Consider the following 18709-nt stretch of genomic DNA (forward strand, 5'->3'; position numbering starts at 1 on the left):
TCCAGCAGCCTGCTACTACTCCAAATCTCTCTGCAATATGGCTAGCTGATCCCCTGTTTACCTAGCATGAAACATGCTCCATGCAAACTACTGGAGAGGTGAAAGCCTGAGCTCACCCTTCCCAGACTTCAACCTTTTCAATGGCATTTTTGCTTTGATTCCTAAAAAGACATTTAACTTCAATTAAGGCCTGACTTTTATTGCTCCACTATTGCCAAAGTTAACCAAAACATAATAAGGAATTAAGGACTTGACCAGTTGTCTTTATGTTCCTCCCTCAACCAAACCTGCTGTTTTCTGAGAAGAGGCTTTTTGCCCAAATTTTGCCTACAGTAGGTCTTTCCTGGCAGATTGCCTTAGTGGGAAGGAGATTAGGTTTCTCACTATTCTTTTTATCCTTGGTAACTTTCTGTTACATTTTCTAGTGTCTGCAACAGGCATCTCAGGGCTTAAAAGTCTTCCCTAGCATGTTTGTCACATGCTGCTGTACGCATCATTTGGCAAGAGAGCCATGGAGAGTCATAAAACTGTAGTTTGCCATTGCAGCTTTTCTCTAGCTGGAGAAACCACTTTATTTCCTCAATTAAGCTGGTTGAACATTATCTTCAGAAATTCCGAAGATGGAATATCTGCTAAAGCTAGAATAACTAAAGTAAACATGCTGACCCCTGTCTGGAGATTGTGATTTGGCTGGACTTGATCTCCTTTGACTAGTTAAAGACAAGAAACAATCAAGAAACTCCTATTTTCCAAACGACCTCGTGGAATATGGTGCCCCTGCAGTGCTGTTGCAAGGGACACATCCTCTGTCCAGAAACTGACCTTCCCTCCCACCTCATTCTGCCAGAGGTGACCATCTCAGTCATGCTACTGGTCTTAAAGACATTGCCAATCACCACCATGATACTTCTAAGTTGGGATAAGGAAGCAAACCTGACATTATCTCTGCTTTTCTAGTCATAAGTCATCAGCAACAAATCTAAGGTAGATCACTGTCCCCAAATAATGTGACTCTTATTAATGTATTAAATATTTCTGAAGTGCTTGATAGCATCAATAAGAATGGAGACCGAATACTGCAGTGCATAATACCTTCAAACTCTCTGCCAAGTTGCCAACTATATTTTTGGCTCAGAAGAAAGAACTCTTCCACTAAACAGATATATTGAGCTATATTGCTAGGGTTTAATTATGATACAGTTCCAATAGTCCTGAAGGGTTAAAAGCATCAGTTCCTGTTGAACACTAATTTGAGAGCACTGAGCACCTTGCACAACTGAGCCCTAAATAACTATTAAAATAATTTGAGTGTATTCAGAGGAGAGCAACCAAGCTGGTGAAAGGTCTAGAGAACGAGTCATACGAGGAGTGGCTGAGGCAACCGGGGTTATTTAGTCTGAAAAAAAAAGAGGCTGAGGGGAGACCTCATTGCCTTTTACAACTACCTGAAAGGAGGTTGTACTGAGGTGGATGTTGGTCTCTTCTCCCAAGTAAATAACAATGGGACCAGAGGAAATGGCCTGAAGTTGCGGTAGGGGAGTTTTAGACTGGATATTAGGAAAAATTTCTATACTGAAAGAGTGGTCAGGCACTGAAACAGCCTGCCCAGGGAGGTGGTGGAGTCACCATCCCTGGAGGTACTCAAAAGCCATGTAGATTTGGTACTTCAGGACATGCTGTAGTGGCCAAGGTTGTGGGGGTTTTGTTGTTGCTGTGTGTTGACAGCTGGACTTGATGATCTTAGAAGACTTTTCCAACCATGACAATCCTGTGATTCTGTAATTTCTGTGATTTTAAACTTTCTTCACACAAATATTACTCATTTTGAAAAGCACAGCTTTTTTTTCCTTATGTAGTGATGTAGATTAAGACATTAAAAAGTATGAAAAGCAGAAATCCAATTCTATTTTTCTCCACTTACTGTCTTAACCCTCATAAAAACATACTGGAATGTTTTCCACATAAATCATTATATTCATCAGTTCAAGATGTATTATCTAGGTTAGATTATTTCTTCTTACAATAAATGTTTTTGAAACATTATTTACTGGGCCATTTTCCTGTGTGATGCTTATAGGGGTCATTTGATGTCAAAATGTCATTTTAATAAATTATTTGGAACAAAATACAGAGGTTTTTTTGTGATGAGTTTTCAGTGACACTGATTTACAACATAATACTAACACAGAGAAGATAGCATTTTCTGTACAGATGTTGAAACACTCAGGGGAACAGATAAGATCAATACAAGGTGATAGATACATTTTGCAACTATACAATTATATAAAGTCATTAATGGACTAGAAAAGAAGACAAAATATGTTGGGCTTTTATTTAGATCTGATGTTTGCTTATTTTCAATCCTCCTCTCTCAACTTATTCCAACTGTATCTAAGTAGCCAATTCATGTTGCATGGGAAGAGTGGACATTTTATTTATTACAACAAAAAATCGACAGGCAGAGATTTACTTCCTTTATATACCTCCAGGTTGATATATTCCATGCAGATATAAGAATGGAATGCATTGAGGGGTTCTCAATGAAATTTTAATAACACAGTAAATCCATGTGATACATGTTTCTGTGAAGGAAGTTCTAAAGTCCGTTTGTAACTTCTCTTAGTAAGCATTCCATTTAGTTTACAGAGATGCATTCTGCTTCTACTTCTACTCATACAGTTGGCAAGTTTTTAGAATATTTTTCAGTTGCATAATATTTGATTGCACCAAAAAATATAATCTAACTAAAACTGGATATATAAAGGGAAAAATGCTGTGCTTCATCTAAAAAAAAAATTCATTTCATGGTGGCGAATGTTGAGAGAAATTACTAATATGTTACTGCTACATTAGATAGAAGAGAAAAACATCTGTATTAGTCAGTTGGGATTTTCTTTCCAATAACATAAAAAAGGCACAAGACCAAATACGATTAAATGAGAACAAGCCCTTCAGAGTAATCCACTGAGCAAAACTGCAGGACTAATCATATATCAAAATAAGGTAAGCTCTGCAGAAACCAGCTCCCATCTCATGTTATATGATTTCTAAGCATCTAAATAGGATCTAGTCACAGCTTAGAAAGACAGGTGTCTTGCACAGATTCAGCCATATAAATCATGTGATAAATCATAAGCTTTTGGGTTCCACTAAATCATAAATTTACTTATTTGCTTTCATACTTCTATAAAACTACCAGCCACTTGCAGCTCTACTTACAACTAACAAGACTTCTGTTCAGGAGGAATTGGTGTGTAACCCAGGCATGATGTCACAAAGGGCATCTCATCCATAAAGGGCCATGTGAAAAAAAATGGCTGTAGGAGAGTCAAAGCTACAGAAAGAGGACTAGCATAACAGCAACACAAAAAACCCAAGGAAACAACACTGATGCTGATGTACATGACAGGCAATGGTCTCAGAGCTGCAGTGGCCTAACAATTTAAGAGGACTTTGGGGAGCAGAACAATTAAATTTTTAAAAAATAAAACTCTTGAAAGTAGACAATAAAACATTGAGTGCTTAATAAATAGAAGCAACACAGCATCTATGTGAAAATCTGGTTAAGTAGATGATGGAAGCCAGTTAAGGATCTGGCTATTAATCTTTGTCCTCTTCAGTCCTGTCTATGCTTCATGTATTAGGTATGAAGCCCAGTTGAAAATCATGATAGGGAAAAATGGTTTAAAATACAAATTAAAATAATATCCTTTTGTCTAGTCTTGATGCACCTTTGCAACCTCCACATTTACCCCATTCACGGCCTTCATATTGCATCTCATGGACTTCTCGGAGTCCAAAAAACCACCATGCATTGGGAGTGAGGCATATAAGACAGCATTTCAGAACTTCCTGAACTCACTCTATGAAAGTACTAAAAAGCCCAGATGCTAAATGGTAGTCTTGTAATTAAAATTATTTTTTTTTAAAGGTTAAAAAGAAGCATTGTTTTAGATTTACATCTGAATTACAAGCTCTTAATTCAAGTTACTAATAGCTTTGCAGCTTTCCAACTCCACGGACCGCAGGTGTCATCTTGAGATCTGCCAATATAGTTTTGCAGACTTGCGAGACTGAAGCTCCCTGATCTGGCAGGCACCAGAGAGGTGCGTCTGCACCGAACGCGATGCCGTGTGGCACAGAGCTCTTTGCACCAGCTGTCAGGAGGTTGGTGTGGGCACACAGGACCTCATGTTGCCACATGAAGAGAACAGGAGCTTGAAAAAAAGTGCGGCTGCCCTGGTGGGTTGGGTTGGTGCGGTTTTCGTAGCGGAGAGGGGCCCCCTCGGCTGGCTCCTGTGAGAAGCAGCTGAAAGCTCCCCCAGCTCCAAAAATCCAGCCACACCTCCGGCTGAGGCCGAGCCAACTGGCTGCAACGAATGCATCTCTGTCACTAACACATGCACGAAGGGGAAACCACCTGCTTTAAGACCTCCGGGCAGAGGAGAGACTGAGGTGAGAGCGATACCAGAGCAGAGGCACCAAGGTGGGTGAGATCTGACGGAGAGGAGGTGCCCGAGCAGAGGTTTCCCTGCAGCCTGTGGCCCCCTGCAGCCCAGGAGGACTCCATCCCCTCCAGGAGGAGGATGGTGGAGCAGCCAGTGAAGGACAATGGCGGAGCAGATGTGGATTTGCAGCCATGAAGGACCCCATGCCAGGAGAGGTGACTGTTCCTGAAACAGGCCATGACTCTGTGAGCAGCCTGCTCTGGAGCAGCTTGCTCCTGATGGACTGCACCCCTTGGGAGAGACCCGTGGCAGGGGTTCATGAAGGACTGTCTCCCATGGGAGGGCCCCTGCGGTGGAGCAGGGGTAGACTGCAAGGAATCTTTCCCCTGGAAGAGGAAGTAGCAGTAGAAAACAGCAAGTGACAAACCCATCATAAACCCCATTCCCAGTGCCCCTGTTCTGCTGGGGAGAAGGAGGAAGAGAAAATGGGAATATAGTAATTTGAGCCTGGGAAGAAGGGAGAGGTGGGGTGAGGTATTTAAGCTCTGGTCTTTCCTTTCTCTTTGTCCTGTTTGCATCTGATTAGTGATAAATTAAATTTATTTTTTTCCCCAAGTTGAGTCTGTTTTGCCCGTGACCGTAACTGGCGGGTGAACCCTTGTCTCGATCCACAAGCTTCCAGTTGGATGTTCCCCTCCCCACCCCACAGCGGGGGGAAAGGTGAGCGAGCAGCCGCGCGTTCTGTGCTGTCGGCGGGGCCCAAACCACGACACCTGTGAAGGCAAGGCACGTCCCCTGGTCAGCTGTGCCTCTCAGAGGGACCGATCCATGTGGGGTTATCACCGAGGTGACACAGCCACTCTGCTTCTTGCTGCAGAACCGACTCTAACGTCTGCGTTGTTTCAGAGTTCTCTGCAGGGAGGTTCACCATGGTCTCTAAGCCACAGGTGAGGTGGTAGCAAAGGGAGAAATCAGGAGGACATTCTCCCACACTGTTCTCTAGCCTAAAGCTTTTTTGTCCCATTTGTCGTCAAAGCCCTATGCAATTGTATTACGCCAAGCTAAATTCCTTGTTCTGTTGGATAAGAGTTATTGTCTTTCCTTTAAAGCATATCTGTGCTTAAAATAAGAAACAAAGTAAATCATTTTCTTGACAGTAAAGAAACACGTTTCCTCTCAGAGAAGGTAATCACTCATGAAGCTGAGAATAAGCGTAAGCCAAGCCAAAGTTCATGCCTGAGGGAATGCTTTCCTGCCTCCCATCCACTGCAGCAGTGATTAGGACAGAACTACTGCTAGGACCTTCTACAGTCACTGCAATTTTTAGCAATTTCTGGAGTAAAAATACAATCTCTCCTATAATGAAAACCAATCTTGTTGCCATATCCAAGAAAAACTTGGGTTGCAGTTGAGCTGAACTTATTCTAAGTTCTTTCTCAGCCTCCATTACCCAAACACAAGATAACTCAAGAAACTTAGGCCAATGAAAGTTCATTCATTATAGTGTAAGATAATAGAATCTGATCCATGAGAGACTATAAGGGTATTTCATCAGCTGGTGCCTGCAATGGGTTAAGCACTGGAACAGCCTGCTCAAGGAAGTGGTGGAGTCACCATCTGCGGAAGTGCTAAAAAGACATGTAGACGTGGCACTTGAGGACATAGTTTAGTTGATATGGTGGTGTTGGGTTGACAGTTGGACTTGACAAACTTAGAGGCCTTTTCCAACCTTAATGATTCTGTGATTCTACTAGGCTGGACCAAGGAGGGTCTTAGATGCAGAGGAAGAATCGGGGAAGCACAGTGCTTGAGTAAGATGAACACTACTGAATAGAAAAGACCATATCTATATTAGTGTATTGGATTAGATGGGCCCAGTTTTCTCCTTGGCACATAACTGCGTCTATGTACAGTGATGCTACATGAGATGCATAGTGTGAGGTAACCAAATGAAAATGAGCATGAAAGTCTGCCAAATCAGAATGGTTAGAAATTACTAAGCAAGCTGGAGAAAAGTAAAGACCCACACTTAAGGGCTCAAAGTATTTTTGGGACTTCCCCTGGCATTGGAGCAATATAGCAGTTGTGGTTTGTGGGAACACCTATAAAACCAGCCACTGTGTGTGTCTGTGACCATGTTGTCTGATTCTGACTGTACTTCTACAACAGCTAGAAACAGTGGAACTCTTCCAGTGCTAAATGCCCTCGGGAGAAATCTTAACAGATCCCCCTCCTGTCACTTGTCATTTCCAACTCCCTGGCTTTGTAATCAGTCTTGTCAGTACCAGGAGAAACATTGAGGCCTACAGGGATGTTTATTTGAATGGAATCCAGCAAGATAAAAGTAGTATAAGATATAGATCTAGAATCCAGAGGGCAACAAAGATGATCAAAGAGCTGGAGCACCTCTGCTAAGAAGACAGGCTGAGAGAGTTGGGTTTGTTCAGCCTGGAGAAGAGAAGGCTCTGGGGAGACCTTATAGCAGCCTTCCAGTACCTGAAGGAAAGCTGGGGAGGGACTTTCCACCAGAGGGGGCAGTGATAGGACAGGGCTTTAAACTGAAAGAGGGGAGATTTAGGAAGAAATTCTTCACCATAAGGCACTAGAAGAGGTTGCCCAGGGAGGTTGTTGAAACCACCCTCCCTGGAGGTGTTTCAGGCCAGGTTGGATGAGGCTTTGTGCAGCCTGGTCTAGTGTGAGGTGTCCCTGCTCATAGCAGGGAGGTCGGAACCTGATGATCTTTAAGTCTTTTAACCATTCTATGATACTATGATAATGGCAAAAGGAAGCTGTGCAAGAAGAATCATGATGGTGTCTTTCCCAAAGACAACCCCCTTTGCACAGATTACTGACTCATCCCAGCAGATCTGAGCTTGTGAGATCGGGCAATATAAACAACCCACAGCACATGGTGTGAGTACTCAAGGAGTACCACTGAAGTTCTGACACTTATTTATAATTAAGTTCCTTTATTTCTCAGTACTCAAAAAAATAGGTATGGAATTTAGAGCCAGTCTTAAAATATTACAGGTTCCCTTGTTCATCAAAGGTGACAGGAATTCAAGCAATTTAAGAGTCCTTTCTTTCTTCCTTAATATAGGAATATACTTATTCTGAAGTAAACCCTGCTTGTACATCTACTCTTCCTCTACTACAGAACCCATGTTGTTTGCAGGAAACTAAAGAGAAAGACAACTAGCAGAAGGAGCCTGTCCTCTTTCAACAAGGCACAAAAAGGAGATACAGTCCTCTTCCAAGAGTCAGCAAAGAGCTCCCAAGGGTCAGAGAGATCTCCAGGTTATCCAAGAGGACATGTAGCAGAAAACAACATCAGGTATTTGTTATATGGAATGAATGGTGTCCCCAGGAAACATGGGGAAAAGAAAAAAGTGAAGCATTGGTACAAGCAGTATCTCACAATAAAATGGTCTCTCTGGCAACTACAGATGTCAAAAGAACTAGTCAAAATAATGCACTGTTTGAAAATGTGTAATGCTGGGGAGAGTCAAAGTGAAGCTGCTTCTCCAGAAATGTGTCCTGCCAGATCTGAGGAATGAATGTATACAGCTAGCCTGCTTAAGGTCTTCATGCTTGTATTAAAGTAGTATTTTAGCACTTTATTAGATAATGACTTGCAGACAGTAGGTCTTCCTTCAAAGATTTGTCTACCACTTACACTGGAGAACACATTTTCTTCTTTTCAATTGCTATATTGTTATGAAGATGGTAAAATGACAGAGCAGTAGAGAGTAGAAAGTGTTTCTTCCATGAACATTCCCTTTTTGGCTGAAATACTCTGAATGCTGTGGTAGTTTGAATATGATGATTTAATACAGCTACAGGAATAACCTTGCCTGTTACCTACTCTGACCATGAAGGTTCCTTCTCAGTGCAAGTTGTTGAATATGATGCCCTAAGAAACCTGAACAGCTTAAATGTTTCTAGACAATCTAATAAGCTATGACTGAGGACTAAAGCAACAGATACCCTAAAGGCATTTTGTGTGTATGCAAAAACAACAGTCTCTATTAGTCTATCAAGAAAGAAAACACTCAGGCATTCCATTTCAGAGGAGCACTGGGAGCGCTCTAAATCTGTAGAATATGTCTTTTTAAAACAAACTTGTAACTGTTCAACTGTTCAGATACACTGGGGGCTTGTCTTTAGGTATCAGCTTCAACCCTAGTTAAGCAGAGAACCACAGATTTATAACTCAAAGCACAGGTTTCATCAAAAACTAGAGGGTTGATAATCTGAAAGCCTTCTATTATTTCCACAATGGAAATCAATGTATAAATCATACCAAGAAAAGAACAGTGAGAGCGAAGAGATTAAGTCAAGGAGGTACAATTCCATGCTGGTTGATTTAGGCATTTTACCTTGTTCTCAACATAGACTCTCTTATAATCTTTATTTGTATTTCAGATCTTTTTATGATTTTACTTTTCCAATATGTGTTCTATATGCAGTACAAAGCACCTGGAGAGAGTCCAGTGAAAGGACTTGAATTTGTTGAAGGGACTGATGCAACTCTTCTATGAGGAGAGGCTGAGAGAGGTGGTTCAGCCTGAAGAAGAGAAAGGTCAATGAAGATCTCATCATCATGTCTAAATACCTGAAGGGAAGGCGTAAAAAAGAGGGAGCCAGGGTCTTATTCAGTGCTGACAAGCAACAAGACAACAGGCAATGGGCACCAAAACAGAGGAGGTTCCCTCTGAAAGTCAGGAAACACTTTTTCACTAAGAGGGTGACCAAGCCCTGGCAGGTTGCCCAGAGAGGCTGTAAAGTCTCCATCCTTGGAGACATGATCTTGGGCAGTCTGCTACAGGTGACCCTGCTTGAGCAGGGGGACTGGCTCAGGTGACCTCCAGAGGTCCCTTCCAACTTCAACTCTTCTGTAATTCTTTGATTCACTAGGACTATGGTTTTAAATTTAAGAGAAAGCTTCAGGCTACTGGAACCAGTTAATAAATGAAAGAAGTTTTTCTATGGAAATACATGCAGTACAGTCCTAACTGTAACAATGAACTCAAACATGAGTTTAGTTTCAAAATCTGTTACATTTTGTTGTGTAAAAATTTTCCTTGCTTATGTAAAGTAAAATTTAAAATATATATATATATATATATACCAAAAAGCAGAACTTATCAACCCTGGAAAAAAGCAAACAAACAAACAAACAGAATCTTCAGCTTAGAATTTTTGAAAAGGAAACTCTGGGAAAACAGAAATGTTAGGGAGAGACAGTGGGGGAAAGAGGTATGCCTGATAACCCCTCTTCTTGGACTGCAGTGGAATCCTGGATCCTCAGAGCAGGACCTTGGGTTCAGGTAAGCAGCACACATGAAGCAGTGTTGAATAGCATTACAGTGCAGATAAGAAGCACTGATAAGAAACAGGTCTGCTAAGCTACAGAGTGTGGACTACAGCACTAAATATTCAAATATTGATATAAATAATAGCTGTCATTCCTTAGGACAGCCTAATCTAAAGAATCTAATGAATGATCCTAAGGAATCTGAATCAAAGTAGTAAGGAGGCCATGTATGTTATTTAGCTATGACATCAACAGCCATGGATAAAGTAGGGGGAGATGAAAGCTGAAACAGACTGCAAGTAATTGAGGATACTGACAATCAGGCCAGCTGGGAAGAAGCCTTTGTTGCTTTCTTCTTAAAAGGGGTAAATCCAATTTCCATTGAAGATAAACATCAGTGGGAATTGGATGACACCAAACACATAAATGAGTAAAAGGAAGTGACCCACTAATATAAATGCTAAATCATAAGAAAGACACAAACCACATAGTATGTGCTATCCTGCCAGAACTGAAAAAAAAAATATATATATATATATATATGTAAAAGATATTTCATTGAATGAGAGAAATGAGTTAGAAGGAGGGAGAGCAGCTTGGTGAAAGTGACCAGGAAACCCCAGAAGCAATGGTTCTTCCAGCAGCAGCAATCCAAGGCATCCCAAGACACTGGACCTAAAGAAGGGAGAGTTTATACATCTGGAGAACTGGAAGGCAAAATCTCAGAGGACATGTCTTGATAACTCTAAAAGGCTATTTCAACTGTCTCATAATGTTTTCCCAAGTAAACTGAAGAATCTTGTTGGAGAGGGGGCCAAGATTACTTAAAAAGCCATAATCTGAGGAAAGTTTTTATATTAACCCTGTCCATGGCAGAGGGGTTGCAACTAGATGATCTTTATTATCCCTTCCAACCCAAACCATTCTGTGATCCTGCAATTAGGAATCAAAAGATTAAGAGCTTTAATCCCTATTTGTAACTGTATTGGTCCATCTAAATTGTCATATTTTCTTTACATGTTGTGAGAAGCTTAAGTTGGCTGTTGCTCAGAAACGATCTGAGATGCTAAAAGAACAAGGTGCTATTCTTTTTACATTAAAGTACAAAATTAATACCTATACTAGAAGGGAACAATTTAAACAATCAACAAAAGGGAGCTGTTTTTGAAGTGGCTCAAGACCACCATTTTTCCACCAGTGGAAAAAACTGAGAAATAAGAAGTGCAAAAGGATGTATTGTCAAGAGTGATAAAGGAAGACAAACTACAATTAACCAAGATGGAATATGGCCAAGACAGAGGCCCAGCAAGCTCAAGTGCTCACAGCCACTAAGTATCACTCCACTTCCATGGGAGCCCCACCCAAGGCAAATTTCTGTCAGGGCCAAATGAGGGGCACAGCTTCCTTTAGCAGCTGATGTCTGTGGTGGTTTAACCCCAGCCAGCAACTAAGCCCCACACAGCTGCTCACTCACTGCCCCACTGTGGGCTGGGGGAGAGAATCAGAACGGTGAAAGCGAGAAAACTTGTAGGTTGATATAAAGACAGATTAATGGTAAAGGAAAAGCCACGCACACAGGCAAACCGAGGAATTAATTGACTGTTTCCCATGGGCAGACCAGTGCTCAGCCATCCCCAGGACAGCCAGGCTCCACCATACATAACGGTGACTTGAGAAAACAAACACTATCACTCCAAACATTCCCCCTTTTTCCTTCTTCTTCCCCAGCTTTATATGCTGAACATGATGTCACATGGAGGGGGTTATAATATATTTGGGATATAACCCGGCTGTGCCCTCTCCCAGCTTCTTGTGCCCCCGCAGACTCCCCTCTGGTGGGAAGGTGTGGGAAGCAGAAAAGGCCTTGGCTCTGGGGGAGCACTGCTCAGCAGTAACTAAAACATCTCTGTGTTATTAACACTGTTTTCAGCACAAATCCAAAGCACAGCCCTGTACCAGCTACCATGAAGAAAAGCAACTCTCTCCCAGCCAAAACCAGCACGATGTCTCTCAGTCTCAGCACTGGTTCAGATCTGTCCTGCTTTATACAAGAGATCTGGTGAGACTGGGAGGTTACTGCTGCAAGCCATTTCAAAGTGCTTATCAGGAAAATGCAAAATGACTAAATGCATATAGCTTCTGGGGAGTGGGGCTATTAATAGAGCCACTGCCAACTGGTAACAGGGATAGGAAGACTGTAAACCAAGTAGACAGAAGATTTGTTCTGAAGCCAAAGGAAAACAATTATAAGAATGAATGAGGGAATCCACCGTAGTCACTGTTAAACTAAATAGTAGGAAAATCAGTCTCAATAAACAGATCTAAATTTTAGAAAAGAACCAGGCCTCTGCCTAAACAGCTTAACTAAGACGGACATTAGCTTCAAGGTACTCACCTGCAAAGATCACCAAAAAGGGAATAAATGACTGAAGAATATTCTCGATCCCTTAAACCTAATTCTCTGCCAAATTATTGTCATACTTGAGATCAATATGGTGAAGTCACTCCATGCCCTTTAATTGGCTATTGATCTTTATAAATACATTTGTGCACACTGAGTATTGCAGAGTAGCTACTGAAAGGACACCTAGTGGCAAGTGGACGAGTATGTCTAGAAACCACTAGGACTGTTGAAGATGTGTAATTGTAATTGTCATAGGAACTGCAGAACTGTTATGGGTTGAATCTGCAATGTCACATGTGAACTTATGTGTCAGATAGAGTTATTCATGTTTTTTAAAAAATTGCCAACAGCATTCTTAAGAGCACTTTATAGAACATGAAATTTAAACTTAACTTCCTTAAAACTCACGGAACAGTATTTTAAATAAAAGATGCACATGCCTGTGTGTCCCAGATTACAAACTTGATTGTCCTGAATCTCCACTGCATCAGATTTAGGAATATTGAATGTCTGAATAGACCTCATTATAGATACATTTTGCTTGATAATCAAGCCAGATTTCAGCTTGCTTCATTCTTTGGGCCCTACACTGTGCCACCCCAAAATATCCTAAGCAACTCCTTCCCTTCTCATCCTTCTCTCCTATGAAGACAAACAGGCAAAGCACATAAATTGTATGCATTCAAGCTAATCTCACTTGTTTTTTTGTTGTTGTTTTGGGTTTTTTTTTGTCCATCCAACTTTATAGGCACTTCTTGCCTGTGTTGATTCCAAACTCCTTAATATGTACGAATGCCCTCATGATCAGGAGATGCCCACAAGAGACAGCTGTATTCCAGATGGAGTCATGCTGGTCTCATGCACAGAGGGATTATAACCTTCCTGTGTAGTGACATGCTGCCTTTGGGCAAACAGAACAAAATCCACACTTGGCTTTCTTGTTTATGTCAACATATCATATTACAAGCATAGAACAATGTGCTGATCACTGTCCCTCTTCAATTATTGTTTTTATGTTCTCTTTTCTAGGTTTATCTCTTCTACTAAACACCAGTTCCTTCGGATTAATTTTCCCTGAGTGAATTAGTACAGATTTGCAGGGTCATTTTTTCCAGATACATTGCATTCTATCCAATTTTGTAACATCTCTGTATGCCACTGCTCTGTTCTCTGTCCTCTCAGTGTTTATAGCAGCTCACAACTTCATATCATCCTTTGATGTAAAAAGCCACAGACATGCCATTTCTGCTCTTCTGTCCTCTTTCAACACAACAGGAATGGAAACACTGGGATGGATATTTTTTGTTGGCTTTTTTTAGGTGACTTCTTCCTACCAAAGTTTTTGTTGTTTAAAGAAATCAGATTCCGCCTGTTTTCTCCTCAATGACAAGGAAGTAGATCATGATGTGCCATGAAGCTGAGGCTGCAGCTCCTGCTCTTACCCAAACACCAGCACCCATACCTCACCCAGCTGTTTCCACAGCTCACCTCTGTTCCACTCCACCCTTTTGAAGCTCCAGCCTGTTCTGTTGTCTTAAAATGGCATGTAGTTTCCTTCCTTCACTATAAACAACACTTTCTGTAACCTTAGTTTCATGATGTAAACATTTAAAAATAAGAATGAAGAGAACACAAACTATGTGTTCAATTAGGTAATTTGGGGATTAAATTAAATGAAATCTCTTGAAACATGGAACTTTTCAGAGTCACAAAGTCTGGCTTTATTTGGTTTCGTTTTATCCCATCTTAGAAACTCCACAGAAGAGCAGCAAAGGCAGCTGAAGACAGCCTATTGCTTGTGAATCCATGGAAAACTAAAGTAAAGCTCAGAGGAAGGGGCCATGAGACTCAGGTTCAAAGGGAAAAGGAGGTACTCTGGAAACTCCAGGATGCTGGAGGGTGGGCAGCCAGCTGCCACAGTTGGGAGGCTCCTGCTCTCAGTGACATCATCATCTGTAATCTGATGTCAGCTTGTAAAATGCCCTGCACTCTGCCAAAGCCTCTTCAAAATCTGGCATTTCTTTTGTATCAAAATATATTTTAAAAAGCAAGAAACCAACAAATATATCTCATTCTCCAGTCAAAACAAAACAAAAACAGGGCTCACTTGTCTACACTGTGCATAATAAGGAATAGTAACAGCACAGAGCAGTAAAGAGCAGTAAAGGAAAAACAATGTCCATTGAAAAAATCTCTGCAGTCCACCTATAAATTTTGGTAAATTATATTCCTTCTAATATGCTTTTATTCTTCTTTATTTTTTTTTAGTTACTCTAGAGAGAATTTTAATTGTTAAATCCCTAATCCAGATTTTTCTCTTGTGAATTCTTCAACAACAGAAGAAACTAAAATTGTCTTCAAATTTGGAAGAATTCTTTATTATGTCTATCTGAACATGCACATTTGGCTTTCACTATGCCAAGTGCCAGACAGCTACAAAAACAAAGCACGGCCTATTGCAGCTTTAGTCAACACTTAAAACTTCAGATCTCACTTATCCTGAAAGAAAGTGATCTCTTTGCCCTTTCAAGCCAGCCCATTTCCTCTTGGCTTAAGGCAAACACAGGTAATATGGTCCTAGCTTGACTTTCGCGTTGTATTTAAACAGACATTGCAAACATGCACAAAACCAGCTTCAAATATGGAGTTCAAAGTAACTACAGGTATTACATCTGCCCCAAACCAGTTTAGGGTTTTTATACCCAAGTTTTCCCATTTCCTGAAGGGTGGGTGTTATCCCATTATTTGGTGAAAAAACCTAGAAATGCCATAGAAGGAAATGCACAGAATTTCCAACACAGCACCCAGTGCACAAAACACTTTCAACAGTAGAGATTAGATCTTTTTAATTCTTTTCCCTTTATCAATAACACACTGCAGGTCAATTCTACTCATGACACATAGAAAGCAGCGGTTAATTAGGCTGAGACTTTTAACAGGACATTGATATCTTCATGAGACCTACCTTGAAAAAAGCTTTTGACCCGGAGATAGCTGACACTAAGGCGCAAGACAGAAAGCTTGTCCAGCTTGGATATGATGTCAGGTGGGAAAGGCAGGAGGCTGGCCAGGTGATCCAGTTCCGCGTTCAGACGGTCCCTGTGTCTCTTGGAAGGATTTGATTTCTCATTCCCAACCGCAGGCCTTCTGTGGTAGAGAAGACATTTTCAATTACCTGATTTACCTCCACATAGTACAGCCAGAGACTGTGACTATGTCTTCAATTAGTTGATAACAGGTATATTTAACCTATTCCTATTAAAATCTTTAAAGCTGCTGTTCCCTGCCAAAAAGATTTACCATTTTGCACTTGACATCGTGCAAATACATTGGCTGCTCTTCTCACATCTGTCCAGTGAAAAACAGGTGAAGAACTTCTATCTCTTACTCAGGACCCTCTCACCCCAGGGGAATGGGTACTATCTTCATGTTCTAGCGAACACCAGGAAAAACGATTTCTCATCTATGCTGTATAAATTAGGGTCAGAACACTAGAGGAAAATTACCGTGACTAATGCGCGAACCCATTCAATATCCACTGTATTCATTCAAAGCATCTTAGTGCCCTCCATTTAATGACTCAAGGTTAACCTGTGGGTCAGGAGATAATTAAGAAAAGAGCCTGTTTTCAGACATGATTTTAAAACATATAGGAAGCCAGATGAAGAGACGTTCTTTCTTCAAGCTCAAAACTCCTATGAGCATTCCTACATTTACCTTTCTACTACAGTAATAACAAAGACAAGAATTTGGTTTTTCTCTTAAGAACATTGGCATTCTTTCCAAAAACAGAAAGACCAATGTGACTCAGACTTCTAAGCCAAGCACATCCCAGTCCATCCCCATTTCATATCCCTCTCATGCATTGAACCGGATCAGATGCCTCAGAAAATCTACTGTGAAAATGCATTAAGATTAAAATACACCAAAAATGAGGAAGTGCAGTTTTGGGGTGTCTGCTGACATTCTTCTCCCAGAATGTGTAAGATGCTGTTCTCAAGATGAAAGAAAAGAAAAAGCTGTTGCACTTGCATACAGCCATGGAAACTTTCCAGTGTGGCAGGTAAGGGTGGTCAGTGAAGAAGGACAGATTTGTCACTTCTAGCAAGAAGACCTGAGTGGCAAGTTTGAGAAGGGGGTTGGTTATCTCCAGCAGGACCTGACAGTAGTAAAGTGCATTATCCAGGAATAAGCCACAGTCCACTCGAGCTGTAAACTACACAGATCCATGATCACTGAGGGAGTACAGCATCTTGGTTCTGTAGCTGAGTTATCATCTCCCAAAGGGACTTAGTGCAGTGTCTATAGGCCTTCCACTTGCTTTCATAATGTCTGTGTTAAAGTTGTTACTGTAGCACATTGCTGGCACCTTCTCCAGAAAAAGAGACACTAAGAGAAAAATAAAGGAGGAAAAGACAGAAAAATACTCATGGGAAATGGTAGGCAAGGAAAATACAGGTGTGTTAGCAGTTTCCACTTTCACCTAAATAAAGACAAGGACCATAATCTTGTGTAGCTGAGCTGGTGCTCCAGTGGAGAATCAGAGTCAAACTAATGATTTGCAGCCCTTTCCTAATGTATTTCCATGCTCCACACGTTTATGGTATTTTTCAATCATCATATTCATTTTGAGCATTAGTATTTCACAAGGTGGTTAAAGGGTTAATTTGCAACATTTGCCTATTCCCCTCTGATAAATGCAATCTTAATTTCTCAGGGTAACAGTAATTTTAAAAAAATATATAGCGCTGTGCTTAGGAATTAGTAAATAATGTCAATGTTTTGTCCATGCTATTGCTGACTTTGCTGCTAATTGCAATACTCTTGAACCAAATCAAGTATAAAAAATTTAGCACTATTTTGGAGAAAAATCAGTTCATTTTTACAGGACAACACTGATGGACAGAATTAATGGGGGGGGGAAATATAAAAATGAGGCAGGAAAACATGTAATTCCTCTTTTTTCATTCCAAATTACCAAAACTGGTACATGGCCCTTCAATAACACGAGTTGCTTTTAAAGATATGGGGGAAATTTTGTTGACTGGGATGAACTTTCCTCTGCTAGAGAAATCACATTTGCAACAAATAATGCAATCAATAAAGAAAGAGTACTCTTTTTTTTTTTTTTTTTTACTTTTCCAGAGTTAGCTGTTTTTCACAAAAGGGTGTACATACACTTATTTTTTGGAGTAAACCCTGAAGCTCAGCCATCCTCAGCAGGACACCAAAAGGATGTCTGTCCTGTGGAGAGTAGTAATTTTGTGGGAATATAGTCTATAGTTCAGGAGAATCTAAGGAACTTGTTTACTAATTGCTCTTTGTATCTGACAACACATCTGAAGTAAGGAAGCAATTTAGGCTGGAAAAAAATAATTCCAATAAGGAAAATTAGACTGATGAGTTCAAGGTATAAAATTGTCAAGACTAACATGGAATAGAAATAGTTCAAACCTTTTAACCACATAAAATAGTGACAGCTCTAAGCCAGCAAGTCATGGTTTGAGGCAACTAGGTGGACTGCATTTCTACTGGGTGTAAGGAACAGCTTTCTAGAGATTGCAAGGGATGGTGTAAAAAGATTACGGATAAAGCTCGGGACAGAGTCTTCCTGAAAACTCAAGGAAATGATTCAGTGAGGGAGTGAATCCAAACTAGCAAGGGTTTTTTGTAAATGGTAATTAGGTGACAAGTGGATGCGATTTAAAACAATGCAAGTTCCACGGAAAGGCTGGCGTAGCCATTCACAAACAGAAGAAGGCAGGCAGGGAAATTCTGCAGGGAAATTCTTTTGAGGCAAATGGAAACTAGCCCTTCTGAGCTGAAAGCTGATGGTGTCGGTTGTGGTTTTGTTAAATCAGGGATTCTCAAACGGCGCAAATCAGGTCTAAACAGAGATGTAGCACTCACTCTATGACATCTCTTTTACTCTGACTTCCATACAACACTATTACAATGAAGCAGCACATGTAATTACATGAATAAAGCTGGCATTTCCCTCTTCGTGGAGTTAAACCGTTCAAACTCTGCTCTGCAGTAACAAGTACTTGTACCTGTACAAGACCTGCATCCCATTTGGTAGGACCTGAGCAGGTGCAGAGAACATGTTCTGTTTGGGGGGGCAAGTCAGGCCTGGAGTCCTTTGGACTGCCATGATTCAGCATGTCCCTGGCACACAGGCGGCCAGGGGTGCAAACCCACTCGGTGAGCTCGCAGAGGGGTTTCCTGCATCAACAGCTCAGCCCGCTGCCCTCTGAGGGTGCCCTGCCCTCCTAAGGAAAAGTTCCCTCTGAACCAGCTTCTGAAGCATGCTGCTTGTGGTTATTGTTATGTTTACCACATCAGGTGTTAAACCAGCAGCTGATCTAACATGAGAAAAATCTAGTATTTTACTATGACAGGAAGTTTTCTGTAAGAAGGGGAAGAGAAGTGAGGGACCATGAGGTGCAATGGACAGGCTAAGTGCAAAGGAGCAGCGAGATGATTATCATGAAGGCACTGACCAGCATCCGGAGCCACTGAGCTGTGCTGGGGGAGAGC

The 18709-nt window shown here is 41.1% G+C and overlaps 1 protein-coding gene across 1 annotated transcript in view; it reads right to left on the reverse strand.

Annotated features, from left to right (window-relative positions):
• Positions 1–18709, reverse strand: part of AHRR (aryl-hydrocarbon receptor repressor) — a 69544-nt gene that overhangs the window by 46002 nt on the left and 4833 nt on the right. Inside the window, exon 2 of the mRNA XM_009993626.1 lies at positions 15135–15316. Within this exon, the coding sequence (XP_009991928.1) occupies positions 15135–15316 (182 nt within the window). The remainder of the gene's footprint in view (positions 1–15134; positions 15317–18709) is intronic.

This window comes from Chaetura pelagica, unplaced genomic scaffold (assembly GCF_000747805.2).
Source record: "Chaetura pelagica isolate M959 unplaced genomic scaffold, ChaPel_1.0 scaffold723, whole genome shotgun sequence".
NCBI lineage: Eukaryota > Metazoa > Chordata > Aves > Apodiformes > Apodidae > Chaetura > Chaetura pelagica.